General features: G+C 39.6%; 1 protein-coding gene across 1 annotated transcript; it reads left to right on the forward strand.

The window, feature by feature from the left end:
- The first annotated feature begins 5,092 nt into the window (after positions 1 to 5,092).
- LOC113433075 (ankyrin repeat domain-containing protein 9-like) lies at positions 5,093 to 6,302 on the forward strand. The gene has a single exon (XM_026695411.2). It carries the CDS (start codon positions 5,409 to 5,411, stop codon positions 6,300 to 6,302), a length of 894 nt encoding a protein of 297 aa, XP_026551196.2. The 5' UTR covers positions 5,093 to 5,408.
- Positions 6,303 to 22,054: the final 15,752 nt, after the last annotated feature.

Below are 22,054 nucleotides of genomic sequence, written 5' to 3' on the forward strand. Positions count from 1 at the left end.
AGTGGCAGTCAGAATTCTGTTTGTGCTGAAGCAGAATCTTGCAAAGGGATTTATTTCAACACATGCCTTCCACAGCACAAATGGGCTCGTGACAGCCAACCAACAATGCCCTCTTGTTTCATTAAATGCATTTTGCTGCCTCTGAGCCCATTACAGGAGCAGAATATAATGTGCTATGGGATCCTTTTGAATTGTAAAACAAGATCCAGGAACATCTAGTATGTTGACATATGATATCATCATTCTTACCCTATTCTAGCCTTGGATATGAGAAGCAAGAACTGAAAAAGTATAGGGAAAATTCTAGATAATGATGTATCTACTTTGGGTTTCTAGTATAGAAGATGACTTTTCAAGCTGAAGTTTTTTGAGTTTGCCAACACCTTGCATGAGCTGGAGAATCCATTCTCCTTTTCACCATACAGGTAAAACTCGAAAAATTAGAATATCGTGCAAAAGTTCATTTATTTCAGTAATGCAATTTAAAAGGTGAAAATAATATATGAGATAGACTCATTACATGCAAAGCAAGATAGTTCAAGCCGTGATGTGTCATAACTGAGATGATTATGGCTTACAGCTCATGAAAACCCCAAATCCACAATCTCAGAAAATTAGAATATCGTGAAAAGGTTCAATAGTCTAGGCTCAAAGTGTCCCACTCTAATCAGCTAATGAAGCCATAACACCTGCCAAGGGTTCCTGAGCCTTTAAATGGTCTCTCAGTCTGGTTCAGCAGGAATCACAATCATGGGAAAGACAGCTTACTTGACAGTTGTGCAGAAAACCATCATTGACACCCTCCATAAGGAGGGAAAGCCTCAAAAGGTAATTGAAAAGGAAGTTGGATGTTCCCAAAGTGCTGTATCAAAGCACATTAATAGAAAGTTAAGTGGAAGGGAAAAGTGTGGAAGAAAAAGGTGCACAAGCAGCAGGGATGACTAGCCTGGAGAGGATTGTCAGGAAAAGGCCATTCAAAAGTGTTGGGGACTTTCATAAGGAGTGGACTGAGGCTGGAGTCAGTGCATCAAGAGCCGCCACACACAGACGGATCCTGGACATGGGCTTCAAATGTCATATTCCTCTTGTCAAGCTGCTCCTGAACAACAAACAATGTCAGAAGCCTCTTACCTGGGCTAAAGGAAAATAGAACTGGTCTGTTGCTCAGTGGTCCAAAGTCTTCTTTTCTGATGAGAGCAACTTTTGCATCTCATTTAGAAACCAAGGACCCAGAGTCTGGAGGAAGAATGGAGAGGCACACACTGCAAGATGCTTGAAGTCCAGTGTGAAGTTTCCACAGTCTGTGTTGATTTGGGGAGCCATGTCATCTGCTGGGGTTGGTCCACTGTGCTTCATTAAGTCCAGGGTCAACATAGCCGTCTACCAGGAGATTTTGAAGCACTTCAAGTTTCCTTCCGCAGACAAACTTTATGGGGATAATGACTTCATTTTCCAGTAGGACTCGGCACCTGCCCACACTGCCAAAAGCACCAAAACCTGGTTCAATGACTGTGGGATTACTGTGCTTGATTGGCCAGCAAACTCGCCTGACCTGAACCCCATAGAGAATCTATGGGGCATTGCCAAGAGAAACATGAAAGACATGAGACCGAACAATGCAGAAGAGATGGAGGCGGCTATTGAAGCATCCTGGTCTTCCATAACACCTCAGCAGTGCCACAGGCTGTTAGCTTTCATTCCATGCCGCATTGAGGCAGTAATTGCTGCAAAAGGGGCCCAAACCAAGTACTGAGTGCATGCTTATACTTTTCAGAGGTCTGATATTGTTCTATGTACAATCCTTGTTTTATTGATTGCATGTAATATTCTAATTTTCTGAGATTGTGGATTTGGGGTTTTCATGAGCTATAAGCCATAATATCACAATTATGACAAATCACGGCTTGAACTATCTTGCTTTGCATGTAATGAGTCTATCTCATATGTTAGTTTCACCGTTTAAGATGCATTACTGAAATAAATGAACTTTTGAACAATATTCTAATTTTCAAGTTTCACCTGTATATTCTAGACATTTGGTGTTAGAAACAAATGAATTCATACTCAGCTGGAGTTATCATACTTGGTTATAGACGTTTAGATAACCATTAAGTTGCAGCAAAGAGTTACTGTATAGAAAACACTTGTAATGTTACACAAGGAAACTTATTTGGACAAACATTAGACAATTTAAAAAAACAAGTAAAAGGAGAAAAACAGGTGGAACTTAAAGGAAAAATTGGGCAGGATTAGTTGAAAAGAAGCTATTCTTTTCCTTGATTATAAAGTATCATCAATGCAATGGACATAAGCTTGGCAGACAGTGGAGGACAGGGTGGGGTGGGATTCTGTGATCCATGAAGAGTCCACAAAGAGTCAGACGCAATTTTGTGAGTGAATAACAACAATTACTGTGATTCTCACAAAATAAGGCTGGGCCCTTTTTTTTTTTTTTTTTGACCTCTGAAAAAACAGCTAGGCCGTCTTTTCGGGAGTGACTTAATTTCCTCCCCCATCTAGAGCGGCCCATACACACATACCTCACCGCGAGGCCTCTTCTATCAGCCAACGAAAGCTCCCTGAAGGCAGAGTCCCCAGCTGCTTCGGGGTGTTGTGTGGCTATCCGTGTCCCTTCGCCATTAGGCAGTCTCTTTTGGGCGATGGAAGCTCCCCAAGTGCAGTCACCAGCCACTTCTATCAGCCTGTAGAAGTGGCCTCGTGGCGAGGGGAGTGTGTGTGCACGCTTGCCCCAAGGCCGCTTCTACTGGCCGATCGATGTGGCTGGTGACTGCATTTGGGGAGCTTCCATTGCCCGAAAGACACTGCCTAAAGGTGAGGGGACACGGGTAGCCACGCCATGCCCTGAAGTGGCTGGGGACTCTGCCTTCAGGGAGCTTCTATCAGCTATCGGGGTATTCTAGCCTAGGCTACCTGCAGGGCACTCCTAAAGGCAAGTTTTCTCCCCATCCCCCCACCCTTCCCCCCCATTTCTCTTCACCTCGTGTAGTTCTAACGAACAATGTGAGAAATGGCGGGGAAACACATGGTTTAAATAGGCCTAAATTTTGGGGGTGGCGCTTAATTTCACCTCATGCCTAGAAATCATGCTGGGCCTTCCTATTGGTGGAGGCCGTATTGTTGGAGAAACACGGTATTTTCCTTATTATTGTTTTTGCTAAAGCAGTGGAACATAGCCCATAATGCAGAGAATTGTCTATTTAAAGAAGAATGAAAACCATGGTAATAAAAGGAAGACACTCTTGGATAGTTGAATTTACTGAGTTTGGCATGCTGTATTCTACACTGCATCACAAGGACAGAGAAAAACCTAAGTGGTTTCTATAAATTGGCTTATTATGTTTCTTTTACAGTTGATGCCACTCACTTTAATTAGCTTAGTACTTTGCAGAAGGCAGATTTTGTGAGCAGACTTTCCCGCTTGCATTGAGAGTTTTCCAGGTTATGTTCTTATCTGCATTATCATAGTGACTCTGCTCTGCAAAACTTGGGTGTCTCCACTGGTGGAGAGTAATAGCACTGTATACAGCTAATAGAAAATGTGTTTGAGAAATGCATGAAAAACTGACTGTTAACTCCATAAAAATGTTGTGTCATAAGTGTCTTATGATGAAGATTTTTATGTTGGGTATTAAAGTATTGTACTTTATAATATCATACTAAAGTAAGCTCCTTTCAGTGCTTATATAACATTGAGAAAAGAGGAGGAAAGGAGCAACTGTAGGGAGTAACTAAAATATTTTTATATATTTCCAAATTTCAGCAAACTAATATAAGTTATAGATGAGAAAAATGAGGAATGCTCCGATTCTGTTCTTTTTTCCCCCAGACATTAAATCAGTTTCTTTTTTTCTTTTTCTTTTTTGTATTTATATTTAGTAGTTAGTCTTCAAACTTATTTTGGATTTGTCTTATTTCTATGTAAAAGTTCCATTCTTATATATATAATATCCCTGTAATAAACCAGAACAATCTAGCAGAAATGAGCATCTTTTCTAAGTTAGTGTTCACTTAAAAGAAAAGAAAAGGAGCTCTTGGAGTCTTCAAGGAGTGTGTGTGTGTGTGTGTGTTCTGTGGTGTGGGGGTGGCAAAAGAGGGTAAGGCAGAAACACTTTTTGGTAGCATTTAGAGCAGAGGTGGTTTTCAGCAGGTTCTGACCAGTTCTAGAGAACCGGTAGCGGAAATTTTGAGTACTTCGGAGAACCGGCAAATACCACCTTTGACTGCCCCTGCCCCTGTCTATTCTTTGCCTCCCAAGTCCCAGGTCAGCTGGGTCTTTTGTTGCCCTCCACAGGAGAATGGAGCTGGAAAGCAGGTTAGTGGAGAAGGGAGGGAATAGAGATTTTACAGTATCCTTCCCCTGCCATGCCCACCAAGCCACGCCCACAGAATCAGTAGTAAAAAATTTTGAATCCCACCACTGATTTAGAGGTACAAAATAAACACTTCAATTCTACACTTTGAAGAAAAGCAAGGAAGCAGAAATCATGGCACAAAAATCAGTGATTTTGCCACCAAATTTTGGTTGTGCAAACTAGGGGCATTTGAGGACCAATAAAATGACTGCTGGAAAACCTGTTTAATTTAAAAATGAAACAGTGAAAAACTCATTAACTCCCTTCCAAATCCAGGGAGATCCAGAATGTTATCCTTGCTTAACAGCCTCACTTTGCATCTTGCCCCTATACATTGCATCACCAAAATCTTAATTTTACTGGCTACCTCTGTCACTTGTTAAAGATTTGAATATCCAATTTCCCAGAGCAGCAGCATTTTCTCAAACCCACAGCTACTGTAGCCAGATGCATGCAAGCTTGTGCTAGAGGGCTATTATTCAATAACCTGTCAGGCTAAGATGGAAGTTTATATTTCAGTTCACTAGGTTGGATCACAAAGAGACCAAATTATCATGGACTTTGTTTAGGGAGCATCTTTAAAAACAAACAAGGGTTTTCACCCAGGCCAAACAATGGTTTTCATTTCAAAGGCAATCATAATCCCCTCTAAACAGATTCCTTGAATCTGTTTTCTTTGTTTTTTTTTAATCACAACTGTTGGCATTAAATCTGTTACAGAGCTGATTTCATATGCTGCTTGCTTGCATATCAATGGTTAACTGAGCTGGCGTGAGATTGCTTACCTCAACAAAATCACCGCAGTGAGAAAGAGAAAGCAGTGAATGGGTGGAGATGAGCAGCCCCATCAGAAGAGAGCTATGCATTCTGGCTGGTGCAGTCCAGAGCAAGCTGCTGCAATGACAGCCTGAAGGTGTCAGGCAGCCTCTGGAGCCTGCACTGAACCTGAAAGCCAATCTTCCGCTGCGCCGAGAGCTGTTATTACTGCTGCTACTGTTGTGCTTCTTCGTTTTTGCACAAAAAGAGACTCAAAATATGGCCAGTAGTAATGTATCCAGTTTACAGGATGCCCAGAGCAGGCATTGCAGATTTCTATCTTATATGTTCTACCAGGCCGTCCGAGATCACAAACCTGTGTGGTTGCTAGAGGACATGAGGACTATGCAGTATTTCTACTGGGAGGCGAGTGCTAACATCAGGACATATTCCCCTTCAGAAGCACTGCTGTATGCTGTGGTGCACAATCACCTGCCTTATGCCCAGTATCTGCTGTCTCATTTTCCGGAGGAGGCTCTCAAAGTTCCCGGAGAGCATTTTTGCTATTGCCCGTCCTCTGCTCCTCATTTAGCCATGGCTGTAACTTATGACAGGAGGGACATCCTGGGGCTGATCATCAGCATTGCACACAAGCTGCCTAGCCTAAACTCTTACATCAACAGGACCGGCTGTTTTCATCTTGAAGATGGCAAGACCCCTCTGCATCTCGCCTGTGAGCTCCTGAGATCAGAGACTGTTCTCATCTTGCTAGGAAACGGAGCTTCTCCTAAGATAGAAGACAACAAAGGGCTCACTCCACTGGATGTCGTCCTGGAACAGATGTGGGATTCCAAAGTCAATGTGGCTTCCAAAAAACTCTGCCTTGACTACCTCTTGCTCTTCATGCCTAACCCGCGCTTTAAGATGAAGAAGGTCTTGCGGGAACACCCTGAACCCTGGGCAATGCTGCTTGGAGACGACAAGTTCAACAGCCTGGTGGGGAACACGCCTGCATCCTTATACCTGCAAGCCATGCAAACCATCCTCCAGATTCTCCCTCCCTCTCATTTCCCTAAAAGCATCCAAGAACTACCTATACCTCAAGCACTAAAGCCCCTGCCTTGCATGGGCAAGCAGCATCTGGCAAAAAATGGGGTAAACAACTTTCCATGATCTATCTATCTATCTATCTATCTATCTATCTATCTATCTATCTATCTATCTATCTATCTATCTATCTATCTATCTATCTATCATCTATCTATCTTCTCTCTCTCTCTCTCTCTCTCTCTCTCTCTCTCTCTTTCAGGGTTAAAATCAAAGATAAGCAATCAGGTAGGATTTTCAATGACGTGGGAGGCTGCAAACTAAGCCCTTGTATAATTTTATTTAAGCTAAATAAAATGACTTTGGGGTCAGTGGTAAGGATTGCTGCCTATGGAATTTTTAAATTTAGACATGTATTTATCCCTGGTACCCCTGAAAATCCTGGTAATATGATTTGTTAAATGCTATTGCTGTTGTTGTTGTTGTTCTTATTTCAATGGTTTGCAAGCATTGGATTTTTGAAAGAAAGAAAATCTATATCGTTTTATGCATGTGAAAAATTAAATTGCCTGAGCTGTTTCCCTTTTGTGTTTTGCCTACTGAAATCTGGGTAGTACCATAATGCCAATTTCAAAGACTTAGATAAATCATCCCGGTTTTAAAAAGGCAAGGTAGCCATTGGGCATTATGTGGACTCAGACTGCTGTGTGATAAGCTGGTAAATCTAACCATGCTGTGGTTTTATTCTCCTATGGGAAAACTCCCGGTTTCGTGTTCTCCCATGTCATTTTCCCCAAGGAACATATGGGACTGAGCCAAGGATTCATCTATTGCCTTATAAACCAGCAGTTATCATTTTCACAAGGAAAACAGCAGTCCTCAATCCCTTTGCTCCAGGTTGCTATTGTTATGGTAGTGAAATCCTGGGCTGTTAAAATAAAAATTGGTTGGAATCTTTATTTTGGAAAGGCTGAGAGGGTTTAGGAACACCTAGAGTCGGCATGTCTGCTGGAAGCTGTGTGCTGTGGAAGGCCCATTGTCATTCATCAGGAGTGGAAATTGCAAGTCACCATGATTTCTTTTCCACTATGGAAGTCTTCCTCAGGAGCCAAACTATGTTTGGTTGCTTTATTACATTAAAGCAATTCAAAATCCAACTCTGCTTTGTTTTTTGGACGGAGGGGAGGGTCAGATATAATTCCCTGCTACTCCATTTCAATTGCTCAACCTCTAGGAGAGAATTGCTCGAATCTTTATGCTGTATCATGCTCAAGCTGTGCTAATCAAGGAATGATTGGCAAGTGAAGCTTTGGGAATGGTCTTCTGGCAGACTTTATCACAATGAAACAAGCATGTTTACCTACATATCATCCTCCCCTCTCTATGGTATTTTCATTCCAGTTTATTGCTTTAGTCACTGAAGCACCATAGTTAAGAACTGTTCTTCACACTGTTCCATTCTATCAGTACATATTAGTTTTGCACATATAGGCCTGGAGCCATGTTTCTCAACTCAGCAATTTTAGGATGGGTGGGCTACAACTTTCAGAATTTCCCTAACCCTAACTCTGGCTGGAAACTTCTAGAAGTTGAAGTCCATCCATCTGAAAGTTCCTGAGGCTAGAATAATCCTGGCTTGCTGACATGATTTTTATCTTTCCAAAGAATTGTAACTTTTTAAAGCTAGTGAAATGTTCACATTTTAAATTGGCCACATGTCTTCCTTTGCAGAAGTCTGTCCTCCTTTTAAAAGGTTCCCCAAAACATAGACTTCTGAAGTTCTCTGAAGTTCCAGATCCATTTAGAAGAGAGAGAACCAGAGGGCTGATCTAAAAACTGTCCTCTCTGTTAGGCATACTTTCCCATTGATGTTTGGATTACCAAGATGATAATGCTAGTACAAAACAATTATTCAAAATATTCTACTGCTTACCAGTGGTCTCTCTCTTTCTCTGTCTCTCTCTGTCTCTCTCTCTCTCTCACACACAGACACACAAATACACACACAAATACACCCACCCACCATGCACGCACACACAGAGATTTAATTTGGAATAATTCTACCTTATAATAAAATATATATTTCTGAGAAATTTTTACCACACATCTGCTAAAGAAACATAAAATAATCTTTTAAAAAGTTTTTGACCACTATTTTCTTTTATACAATATCTTCATAACATCTCATGGTCTCCCTCATACATCAAGATTCCCAAGTTAGTGAGGCAAGAGGTAGAATGCAGTATTGCAGGCTAATTCTGCCAATTGCCACCAGTGAGATTCTCACCAGCTTAAGGTTGACTCAACCTTCCATCCTTCTGAGGTTGGTAAAATGAGGACCCAAATTGTTTTGTGTGTGTGTGTGTGTGTGTGTGTGTGTGTGTGTGTGTGTGTAATATGATGACTTTGTAAACTACTTAAAGGGGGCTGAAAAACACTCTGAAGCAGTACGTAAGTCTAAGTGCTATTGCTATTGGAGTTTCCAGCTTTAATTTAAAGAATTTCCCCCCCAACGCCACTACATCACAGAGAGTTAAAGAGTCAGCCAGCCATCTCGCTCCCACCCACACATGCACACATTAGAATAAAACAGTGTAAAGTTACAGGTGAAGATTGTTGAGAACATTTCAATGCTAAAACTTGACTTTGTACGATATCTCTCAGAGGCATCAGATCTCAGTCAATATTTCTAAGTAACTCATCAAAATTCTCTTTCATATCTTGTTTCCAAATTAAAAGGAAGATATATATATATAATACTGTATATTGCAGAACCAATGTCAGGTAATACTGTAGGGTCTCCCCTAAGCAATACACTCTGCCACATTGGCAATTTTCCCTTGATCTGGAATATTTTTCTTTCCTGCAAGAAGAAAAAAATGAACAAAAAGGCTTCCACAAAAGCCTGCTCAAAAATCCTGCACATACTTCATCAACATCTTCCAGCCAAAGGTCCTATTTATCTTCAAAGTCAGGGAAAGCACAAAACAAGGAAGCTTTCTTTCTTTCTTTTCTTTTTCTTTTTATGCTATGGAACAACAAAGAGATTGATGGCATTGGTCTCTGGCCAGTGCCAAGGAGACTTTGGCTGCTGATAAATGCAGGGGAAATGGCTGAGCCTAATGTTTATGTACTTCCCATTCAACGTCAGCAGAGAAAAGACAGGTCAAGAGTACAAATAAGGAAAATGACTAACTCCAGATTGTGCAGTGGACTGACAAAAGTCACCCAATTAAATAGTCCTACTAACCCAAACTTCAGAACATTCCAAATACAAAAGGATCAGTCAAGAGGCTGTTCCATGTCCTGGATGACTTTTAAGGATTGTTGCCTGGGAAATCAGGAGGAAAGGTCAATGTCAGAGCTGTCAAATAGAGAACTGTACAATAAAAAGGTTCAGGGAGAGGAAAGTTTGTCCGTATGTGTATATGTGCAAATCACAGTCCTCAAGTACCTAATGGCTAGCAGTCTGTGTTAGCTACAGTCATAATAGACATGGGTAGTTTGTGCCGATTAATTATCACTATTTTTTGCTGCCTAGAGTTGCTAAACTTAACCTGTCTGACATTAGAAGACAAGCATATTGTTGATTATACTGCAAAACTGCAGTCTTTATTATCTGAGAGATGATAGCAGTGCAGGAGGGGAGATGAGCCATTCTGCAATGAGCCACTCATCATCCCAAAAAGGCACTTACCAATTTTGAATTAGTCACAAAAACCCCCAAAATTCACACTAACCAATGTGCACATTTTTTTATATTAATGATATTCAAGATTTTGCAGGAATTTCTCCTGCAATAATCCACACTCATGGCTATTGCAAAGCCATCTGGGAACTTCTGGATGGGTTCACTAATTTATGAGAAAAATACAATTTCCTGTTCATATCTATTTACTACACCTTGATGAGCAGAAATCAGCAAGTGAAGTTTTTGATCCATACAGAGGTAAACATTGTTATAAGTGTACACTCCTATTTCAGAAAATGAAAAATTGGAGCGGTTGCATTGTTTACCACTGGGTGGATCGCACATTTACCTGGATCAGAAAGAGGATTCATGTGTTGTTAGAATATAAAAAAGTAGTCACTTGATCCAGTGAACTAACCCACAGGGGTTTAAATTCAATGCTGAGCTGATCCGAACATATAAAGGATTAAAGTTATGCTATTTAGTGAGTCATGTTGTGGAAACACCCAACCCTATGACATGATATATTTTGTGTATTTAAAGAACAGTTCAAAAAGCAGGGGTATTTATTTCTAAATTTCTTGCATTTCTTAAATCCTTGATGCAATGGCCAGGATATATCAACTTTGTTGATGACTTCATGCTTGTAATGATGTGAAGGCTTGCCAATATATCTATAGCTATATCTATATATATAGCTCAAGGGACACTGGACACTTTCTGAAAAAAATGAATGGGAGTTCTGAGTTTCCCAAAATGTGATTTTGGGTTCAGGAGGACGGCTTGGGTTAGTGTCAGGGGAAAGCAACCAGATCTTTTTGTGAAGTGTCTAAGTCAATAACTTTATTGTGTACTACCTATCTCCCCAGAATGCTTGTCTTCTCTTGGGAACAAACAGGTAAAGTTTTGTGGGACGGAGAGGGAGTATGCCTCTTGCAGCTGCACAAGGACTCCAGGCTAGTTCCAAGCTTGATCCCTCCTGCTTGGCTGGCTGGGAGCTTACCAACAGTTAGCTGAAAGTTATGGGAATATGAGCTTTTTTTAGCACACTGTCCTTAAATTTTCTTTCATGGATCTACTACCTCATTTTCTAAACTACATACATTTGGTAATTCAAATTCAAAATATGGGTTGAAATTTCTCATTCACAATTAATGGTTGTTCAAGTTGTAAAATGTAATCCTCTTCCTATAGTTGACACTCTTTAATCTCTGTGTTGTCAATATTCAGGAGTTATGTTTACATTGGCAAATATTGATTTTGTTGAGTAAAATAAAAGTAGATAAATCTACTTACCATTGATGGTAGATGACTTACAAAGAAAAAGCCATATTTTATAATCAAAACTTCAATTAATGTTTCCTCTTCCTCCCCCTCCCATTTATAGTGGAAATAATCTTTTTCCTCATGATTGTATGTTGGGCATGCCAAATAAAGAAAAATGTAGCTATATTTCAATAATAAATGAATGGGATATACTCTTAAGTTGCTTATATTTTTTTTACACATTGTATTATGCCTCCAGAATAAATAGTCTGTTTAAAATTACCCACTGAACTGTCTTTGAGTTTTATTATCCTCTGAATTTAAAATTTGTGTTAATTGTTGTTCCTGTTGTTATTTTTACCTCTATGCATTCTGTTCTTTTTCATTATTGGAAAACATAATGATATTTTCTTGGGGGAGAAATCATTATCAATGAGCCACAAGCTGTAGTTTAAGTTTATGAGAGTTCCAGGAAAATAAATGGATTGCATTTTCATTTCTGATTGAAAATGAAAGAGCCATAATAACTCAGCAGTGGAGAGTATTTCAGTTTTCTACATTAAAATCATATTTCAGATATGGCATAAAGATATCACATCCAATACTAGATATTTGTCTTTTAAAGCTAACGAGTAAACAAGCATCTTCAATGCAAATTAAGGTATGACACTGAGATTTCAAATATTATTATTTATTTCATTCTTGGGGCTCCTTCTTTATGTTATTCCTGGTCAAGCTGTTTCCTTCAACTGCTTTTCAGGATAAAGTAGTATCTTAAAAGTAAATGAACTTCACCAATAATTAGTTCTCGCTTCCAAGGGGAACTCAATAGTATAGAGTACTAATTGGTCCTTGTAAAAAAATAATGCTATCTAGTAATCATCTGGATTTTTGCACTTAGATATTATAACTCTGGTTCAAATTTTTAAGCACTGAAAAATCAATGCTTAAAAAAAAAACCCTCATACTTAATGGCATATGATATACTGGCCTGGCCTGGATATTCTTGTTAGTGTGAGTTAGACATTGGAATGAGAGAAAGGGAGAAAAGAAGCTCACCTCTGACCTTGGAGGGCAGTTGTGCTGTCACAAGACTTGATGGCGGCACTAGAGGGCAGTATTTTTAATATTAAGGAAAAATCAAGAACACAGGATCATAACCTCAAACTATCAGGAGGAAAGTCAAAAGTAATATTAGAAAGTATTAACTTCACAAAAAAGGTAGCGGAAGCTTAAAACGAATTTCCAGCAGAGATAGTGGGCCTTTTTCTCCTGTCAGTATTCTATGTTTCTATTCTATATTTTTATGAACTGACCTGGCTGCTAATCAGGGCTGGTATGGTGAGATGTCCCTTGGTCCTGGCTGGTATATACAGGTGTTGAGACAGAGACAGACAGACAGACAGACAGACAGACAGAGAGGACTAGAGTGAAAAAGCCTGTGCATGGAATGAACAAAGCAGCTGAAAAGAAAAGTCAGAGATAGAAATGTAGAGAGCAGTTGTTGGTTCCTGGTCAGGATGAAGAATGGGGGCTTCCCTGATGAAAGGAAGTCACAAAAGGAAAAGACCTCCACCCAAGATACAACAATGAGAAGAAGGAATCTGGTGAATTGCTGATGGCAGCTTCACTGAAGATCCTCAGGAAGTTTGGATCAGGCTGTTGGTGGAGAAGACTTGAAGGAGGCTCTTTCCCAATGCAGTAGGTGTTTGGTTGAGCAGTTCCAGGCAGAGGTCAAGCCACGTCCAGCACATTACAGTAAATTCAAGTCAATTCCTTTTATTTCACTCTCTCTTGTCAAGCCAGGGAGGGAGATAGAGAAGTGGAGGAGTATAGTCTCAGGGAGGAAACGTGACTGTAGGTGAACACCCACTAGTGTGTTGTATGTATTTGCTCTAAATAATATCACTATTTATAGTAAAAACATAAAAGCCTACACTATCTTGTTTTCCTTTGTCAATTGCTATTCTTGCAAAACAGTACACCTCCAGTTCAAAAAACTGACCCTGTGACACTGTGACATACCTTTCCACTGCTGAGAGGAGAGGTTTGAGATGGCTTTTCCTCCAAACTAGGACTTGTGATCATGGCTCAAGAAGGAAAAGATGGGATAAGCCCCACAAGAAAATGTATGGAATAATATCCAGGACTGGCATATCGCGTTGCTAACTTCAAATCCTCAACTACAGAGACTGAGTGTAGAGAAAGGCTACATACTTTTGTTAGGAAGTCCACAATCCCAGTTCTATAACCCTTAGAGGAGCTGGTGATTTGCTGAAGTTCAATTTTCAATTCGTTAGTAAGGTCTAGTGTTTCTGTTTTTGTCACCTTTGTACTGCTGATTTTGTCTGATTTCCCTTCTGAGTCAGGAGCTCAGGCTCAGAGATCTGTCTCTAATTTTTTTCCAAGAAAACAGTGGAAAAAAAGTAATAATTGTTCCACTTCTTTGCAATTTCCTTTTTTCCTCTTAGCACATCTTTGACTCCTTCTTCATCCAAATGATCAATAGTCTTCCTGGCGGATTCCCAACTTCTAATGTATTTGAAGAATCTTTTGTTATCTGTCATCACAATTTTGGCCATTTGCTCCTCAAATTTTCTTTTTGTCTCCTTCAGTGAGGACCCAGATTGTTGGGGGCAATATGCTGACTCTGTAAACCGCTTAGAGAGAGCTGTAAAGCACTATAAAGTAGTACATAAGTCTAAGTGCTATTGCTATTCAAGGTCTCTATGTGTTTGTTTTGCCAGAATGTATGCTTCTTTTTGTCTTCTTCACTAGGACAGGTCTTACACTTACTAAATGGTCCTACTTTGGGACCATTTTCCTATTTTTGTAGAGTCTAATCTGAACCCTCTCACTTTTTACTTCGAAGTATATCGGATTGGCTGTGCTCTATCAAACCTGAAAGGTTTGAGATCTTACACTATAGTAAGCTGTGAGAACGTGGAACATGACAGTTCTTGATTAATCAAAGAAATGAGTTTATTTGAACAATTGCAATAATCGATTCCCATTTACCCTCCCATTCCCTCACCCTTATAGACTGTCCATTAACCAGGATGATTGGTCACTTGTTAAGGTTTTAGGGGAATAGGTCGATGACTGGATCAGAAGTCTTCCAGTGAACCTTGTGATTGTATTCTAATTTTCTAGCCTGCGCAGAGTGATAAACTTTGCCACTGAATAAATCTACCCTTCCCTGGTAGAATCTACCACAAAACAGTTTTTTAAGTGTACATTGGCTTTTCCAATGTAATGTGATATTATTCCCAGTTACTTACCTACATTACTTTCCATTACTTACCATATTTGAATCATTGATTCGCTAGCAATGTAAATTGATATTCGATTTCCCTTGGTCACAAATAGTAACTCAGATAATTTATAACAATGCTAGAAGGCTACAATATATTAAAAAGGTGCAAACCCAACATTAAGGGTGAATGTTTTGTTGCACTGAAACTAAAACAAAAGTACTGTATATTTGCTTAGACGTTCACAAATCAAAGTATGCAAATCCCGTTGAGTGTGTTTAAATAAGAGTAAAAAAAAACATGAGGGAATTGAAAATGACACCATCAAGGATTTCTAGCTGGTTATTATAAGCTGCTTGAGCAGGCAGAATATATGGACGAAGCCTTTCTGGGTGCAATGTCCAATATTTGGGGGGGGGGGAGTTATGAATTAGGGATAATGGAGGAATTCAATTATCTTGACATCTGCTGGGAAACTATACCTGCCAAGAATCAGAAGTCTAACAAATGTTGTCTTCTTTTTCTGCCAATATCATTTATCAGAAACTGGAAGAAAGAACAAAGGTGTCTCCTCTTCTGGATTTACTTCTCCTTAAGATGGAGGAATTTGCATACTCTCCCTGTGGAAAGAAGAACCTGTTTTCCTGCTGGTGGATACAACCAAGTGCTACAGCAACAGGCCTGGAAAATCCCCAAATGACATAAACATGGAATGACATATACACAATTGTCTTGATAAATCAGGGGTCCCCAAATTTGACAACTTTAAGACTTGTGGATTTCAACTCTCAGAATTCAAGGGAGTTGAAATCCACAAGTCTTAAAGTTGCCAAGTTTGGAGACCACTGGGTTAAATGGACATGTCCCTTCCATTTTGTATTGTGTTGGCATTTGCCAGGTTTAGGGTGCTGAATTAGAATTTTCCCTTCTCAAAATTTCTACATCACGTGAAATTTATGTCGATGTTATAGACAATGCTATTAGGAGATTACGAAGAGAAGTCTCCTTTGTGTCTTTAAATAATATTCAGAACTGCAAGACTCTAGACCAGGGATCTTCAAACTTGATAGCTTTAAGACTTGTGGACTTCAGCTCCCAGAATTCCTCCTCCGGTCATGTTAGCTCAGGAATTCTGGGAGTTGAAGTCCACAAGTCTTAAAGCTGTCAAGTTTGAAGACCCTTGCTCTAGACTTTTTATGGGCAGATCAAGGAGGAGTTTGTGTGCTCAACATTTCTGGTTGTTGTGCCTATTATCAGAGTCAGGAGGTGTTTTGTTTTTTGTAGATTTTGTTGATGCCTCTTTTTCTTTCATTTTTAAAAAGGTTATTGCTTTATAGTTACATGACTTGACATAGTTGAAATCATTTTGGGGGTGTTTTTATTTTGATCGTTATATTAGGGATTTTTATTTGTTTGTTATTACTCATAGTGCCTGCAATATTACTCATAGTGCCTGCAGTATTACTCAGAGTCTCTGCTGCAACTTTTGAGAGCTTTCTACAAAAAAAAATCTATTACTTCTTTTCTAAATTGAAACTTCTGTGCATTTGGCCTCTGTTACTGTTGATCCAAATTTCTGAAGCTTTTGTTTTTCCAACATTTTCTTTTATGGTGATGCTGAAAGGATTCATTTTTTTCACCCTATAATCTCAAAGGGGATAAACGAGGGCTATGTGGGATGGACTTTGTAGTACCAACAACATAGGCTTTGTAGTATTGTACTTGCTAACAAACATAGTTATTTTGTATTTTAATTTGACTTATTTTTCTCTCTTTTTAAAATTATGTTAATGGTTTGATTAATATATTCTGACATCGTAAACTTCAAGATTATAAAAAAGCTGTCTTTGTTCCCCAGATGAGGCTAGGATGGGATATCTGGATTTTGTCTCCCGAAAAAAGAAAGCTTGTTAGCACTAATTGGTATCTGGTTTGTCACTTCATGAACTCCAAACAACCTTATGACTTTTCCCCCCATCAACATCTTACATTTTATACCCCTGTGTTTTCTCAGACTTCATTTAAATGGACACATGTGTCATCACATGTAATGTTTAACTTCATGTAAACAACTTTCTATGCAAAGGAGGGCTTACTTTTGTCCTGTCCAATCAACTTCTCTCTTGTAACTTTCTTTGTTGTGATGACTATAAAAGGGACTGAAAGCTGGATCTCGAGGTTGCCTCTTTGAATGAGAGGAATCCTTTTTAATCAGAACATTCTTAATAAATTGGAATAAAATGATCTTCCTCTCTGATCTGTTTCATTGGAAAATAGGCACCGAGGTACGAGCCTAAGAACCATATTTTGGCTCTCATTACAGAGATGTAGGCCAGCAAGGTGGGATGGGTTCAAAATAGTCAAGATTATGGCAAAGACCATCAAAGCCCTGAACCCTTTATAATATATAAGGATTGGGCACTGCACTGCCCAGTTGTGGGTGCCATCTTGAGATTTTTAAATGCCTCACTCCCACACATACCCCACAGACCTTGATTGTATTTACAACAGGACTTTTAGTTGTTTGGTTTTCAATTACTCTAACCTCGGATAAGCTTCATGAGAATCAGTCAATGGAATGTGCGCCATAACTCTTCAAAATAAACATCCTTGCTTAGCAACTGTCTTTCAAACTGTGGTAAAGTAAGGACATCACTTTTGAGGTAAGTGAACCATTCCCCAGCCCCTAATCCACAACTGTTAACAGGCATGTGGAGAAATAGCAAGAAACTATATATGTGTTCTGACCTAGGTTTCCCCAACAGCACGAAGCTGAGTCCTCTTCTCGATAAACCCCTTTTATTTAATTTGCAGTGAATTCCTTTCCAGCAAAGTCCTGGACAACAGTCTTTCAAGATAGTTCACAATTACAGACCTTTATCAGGCTTGGAAAGTGGCCAGACCGATATCTTTCAGACACCAAAATACTTGGCAAGAATACAGGAATGAACTAATTGTTTCCTGAAAAACCCTACTCCCCTTTCGCTCCTGTTTTATTCCCTATGGGAGGGGCCATTCACCATCCACCTGTGGCTTTACTCCCAAGTCAACCCTTGTTCCTTAGCTGTTCTCTTCATCTGGCAAATCTGCACATGCGCACACTGGGAACAGGCTCCAGCTGTTCTACTGCTTCACTAACATCCAACTTCGAAGGCAACTGATAACTGTCAGATGGCTTGGTCTCATCTCTGCCTCTGATGCAGAGCACTCGTCAGAGCCTTCCCCAAACTCCAGGACTAGCCCATATTCCTTCCCAACCTCCTCACTGTCTGAATCTGCTGGCGGGCCACAACAATATGTAAAGGTTTATGTGCTTCCTCCCTCTCTCTTTTTCTCTTTCTCTCTGCCTCTCCTCTCCTTCCCCCCTCTCTCTCCTGTATATAAAATACATAATTAATAAATTGCTGTATGGGTAAAAATGGGCAAAAAAGGGACAAAAGCCATGGACAAATAGACACAAACACACATGCACCAAAGTAATACATATTTATATATATGCAATTTCTCATTACTACTTAATTGTTTCTGAAACTCCCTAAACTGAATCTTTGCTTTGTTATATTGTTTCTTTCTTTAGAAAGCTTTGCAATGTTTTCATTTCCTGCTCTTAGTGAAGAGAAGAAACAAAGAAAAAAATATTTAGAAAGTCAGGGCCTTCTCATACTACAAAGTATTCATCTTAAGACCATATAATGGGATTGAGTCATTTGACAATAGAATAGTTTTATAAATCAAATCAAATTAAATTAAATTTCAATCAATTAGACTTGCAACATAACCCTTATTCCAAACCACTTCATTGGGCCTCATTTACTAACTGTTACCATCAATACTCCATTTCTAAGTCCTAGAACAGTGACATATTCAGAATTTTCTTAGCAATTATATTAGTAATGGATGCCCTGCACTTTAAAGAAGTGGAAAAGAAAAGAAAAAACACCACCTGGAACATTTTATAAAGTAGCAACTTTTGCTTTGTAAAATATTGGCCCTTGTAAATGTATATCCAGTGAAATAAAAATAAAGAAAAACTGAGAAGTAGACTATGTTTTAGCCACCAGATGTCATACTTGTTCCAAGCATCTTTGATGCATCACCTAATTCAACAGAAATGGAATATCACAATCCAGTGTAGTATAATATAAAACATTGTATATCACAAATATCACAAATGTGTGGCAGTACATGAACAATAGAACTGTGGGAACATTTCTTAGTATACCTATCTCTTCCAGGCACTTAGTATACCTGTATCTTCCCCACAACAGGGTGTCAAACTCAAGGCCTGCAATCCAGCCCATGGGATACTTAAATCTGGCCCATGGGGACACCCTGGAAACAGTGAAGGACTGGCCCATGGTGCCTTTCCAGCAAAAATGGATCTTGGCAGGGCCTCATTTGGCCCTCCTGAGCTCCATTTTTGCTGGCAGAGGGTTGCAGGAGGCCACTGCAGCCAAAAGCAGAGTTCAGAAGCCTGTTTTCACTGACAGAGCACTTGGGCCACCATAGGCACCCAGCATGAGTGATGTTGACTTGGCCACACCCATCATGGCCTCCCAAGGTCAAACATAACTCTGATGTGGCCCTCAATGAAATCGAGTGACATCCCTCCTCTACAATATCTACTATTCTTGAAAAGTTAGTGCTGGTTGTGGATGATGGAAGTGGCCAATGTACTCTGTAGTTTCCTCTACATTTTAACCCAGTACTGTAATATCAGTCGCACTCAAGCTGTAGATGATACACTCTTCAATGAATTGTCCTGGTTCTATTTCTTGCCAAATATTCTGGTTTTTTTTTTCCTACAGTGTTGTTGTGACACCATTTACAGCACAAGTTTCTGTGTTGCAATTTATTATCATACAACTCTTTTACCACAGATCTTTAACACTGAGCAAGGGGATATGGGATATGGAATTCCATGATTGCCTCCATTCAAAACTAATTCATTGCCAAAGTATTTTGCTGCTCTGTATAATAATAAAATTATTTAAATTTCTGCGCAGTTGCCAAAGCATTCTTTTAACTGAAAGAAAGGAATCAGTACGGGAAAAAATATCTGCACCCAAAATATCTACCAGCTCTGAAGCCTGAATAACTGGAACTAAGAAAGTTGCATGACTTGTCATGTAGCTACTAGTTATCAGTTTTAAAACAGCAACTTCAACTTCAAATGAAAGCATGAACCAATTCCAATTTATAAATGGCTTATAGGGTGTACTCACCTTACAAACACAAATGATAGAATACACACACACACATTTTCCAGTGTTGCCTATTTCTCTCACAATTAGCATTGATATCCAGCAGTGGCTCACATTATAAGCACGATAGATTTTGAAGTGCATTGAATCTTAACATAAGTCTACATTGCATTGGAGAAGTACCAGAATAGGAGGGCTCCCAAAGCAAAAGACATACAATATGGGGAATCTCTGTTTTTCAAGGACACAGAAGTTATTTTAGAAAAGATACAAGGCTATAAGTAAGTGGAGGAGATAGTAGAAAAGCAGAAGTGCGTAAAAGAAGAATATGCAAAGACAATACATATAATTAAGTGGAACAAAAAGACGAGAACTGTTATGGCCACTAGATGTCAGACCTGCAATACATATGGTGGCTTTTATAAGGAAATTCGCAAGCTTAATTTGCAGTTCTTTAGCTCTGACATCTGAAGAAATGCCTATGCCACAGTTTTCCACCTTCAGCAGTGCCAAAATGAAAGGGAGAAAGGGAGCCAGTTCCAAGATAAACTTAAAAGGGGACCCCATTAAAGCGGGGACAGAATCCAACTCTTGATGATTCTATGGGTCAGGTATCTCCACATCTTCCAATCTCACACTATTTCGTTGAGTTCTTCTATGCTCTAGATAGTATCAACTTTGATAGTGTCTAGCCACTGCGTTCTTTGGCAGCCTGGTTTCCTTTTACTGCTAACTCTTCCAAACATAATTGCTTTCTCCAGTGAATACTTCCCGTATGTTTTCAGTAAGATGATACTTCTCACTACTTTCACTGGGTGAAAGTAGTGAGAAGTCATTCAAGCGTTTGTATATTTGAACTTCCATCCAGCTGTCATCATAGTTGCACAGCTGAGAGAGAAACATACCTAAAACAAATGCATATGAAATGTATTCATTCTTTTGAGCAAATAACCAATGAATATTAGGTGTATACATTTTATTATAATTAACCACAGTGTCATGCCCCTATTGGAATCTGATTCCGAGGGGGAGGCCAAGCAGCTGGCAGGGAGTGGGAGTGTTGCTCCATTGGCTGTGGAAGGAACTGGGGAAGGGCGAAGTCCAGCTGGGCAGAGCAGGAGAGAGGTAAAGCAAGGCAGAGAGAAATCAGAGAAAGATCCAGGCCCACCCCCTCTTCATCCTAGGGCATACAGGGAGGAATGGAAAAGGGACCAACGTGAGCTGTGTGGTTTATGGGGGGAGGAAAGGGCCCTGCTTCCCTTTATTAGCCACAGCTGGGAACACAGTATTTCAAAAGGGAGTTTGCCCACAGCAATTTGTTGGAAATAAATCATGTATTATCTTGTTTTGTCGAGGCTTATCTGGGTTCCTGGCGTCTTCCCAACTGTGTGTGTTTTGTTGGCCTTTGAAGTCTGCAAATCCTTATCCTGTTCTGTCCAGTTAATTGCTGCAGCATGGTTTGTGTGGATTTTTATTTACAGTTTATATGTACTTTGTTTTCGGACTGAATTTCCTCCACTGTTCTTGGAAGAGTTTTTCTCTCCAACTGAAGGTAACTGGACATTGGGGGCAAAGTTGGAGGTATTAAAGGGACTTTTCTTATGTGACTGTGTTGCCTTTGTGCCATGCCCCGGGTCATCACACACAGGCTGTTCTGAGTGTCCTGGCTTGGAAGGAAAAATGCATAAGAGTTATTATTATTACTATTAGAGGTATGTTAACTGGGGATAGGAATCCACATGTACTTTTATAGGCTGACTATAGCAATAGCACTTAGACTTATATACCAATCCATAGTGCTTTACAGCCCTCTCTAAGTGGTTTACAGAGTCAGCATATTGCCCCCAACAATCTGGATCCTCATTTTACTGACTTTGGAAGGATGGAAGGCTGAGTCAACCTAGAGCAGGTGTGGATCGAACTCCTGGCAGTCAGAAGAATTAGCTTGGAATACTGCATTCTAACCACTGTGCCACCAGATTATGCTTGATGATTGGTTGGAAAATTATGAATAACTTGAGAAAAAATAAAGAGCAGAGATTTTTAGATGTGTGAATTCTATAGAAATGTTCAGAATAATATTTGGTCTATTATAAGAAAGAAATGTTCAATACAAGGAAAATAACTATGTAAGTTTGAGTTTCTGCACACTTTGTTACATGGAAATGAAAGGAAGTATAAAAAAATGGAGAGCTAGATCTAGAACTGGATCAGGGATGCCCACTTTGTCAACTTTAAGTCTTGTGGACTTCAACTCCCAGAATTCCCCAGCCAGATATGAAAGCTGCCATGGTTGGCCACCTCTGAACTAGATACTGTAGATGGTTAAGTAAGGTTGGAATAGGTTTCTGTTTTCCTACTTGTATAGCAACAAGGGGGAACAACAGATGAACTGAAGAGAATTGAAAATAAAGAATATTAGAGCATTTAAAAAAAAAACCGCTTCCCTTTTTACTAATAAAT

This window comes from Pseudonaja textilis, chromosome 1 (assembly GCF_049901715.1).
Source record: "Pseudonaja textilis isolate UNSWEBS1 chromosome 1, rPseTex1.2, whole genome shotgun sequence".
Lineage (NCBI taxonomy): Eukaryota > Metazoa > Chordata > Lepidosauria > Squamata > Elapidae > Pseudonaja > Pseudonaja textilis.

Coding starts and splice junctions, on each gene's coding strand:
- LOC113433075 (XM_026695411.2), top strand. CDS start 5,409: ATGGCCAGTAGTAATGTATCCAGTTTACAGGATGCCCAGAGCAGGCAT.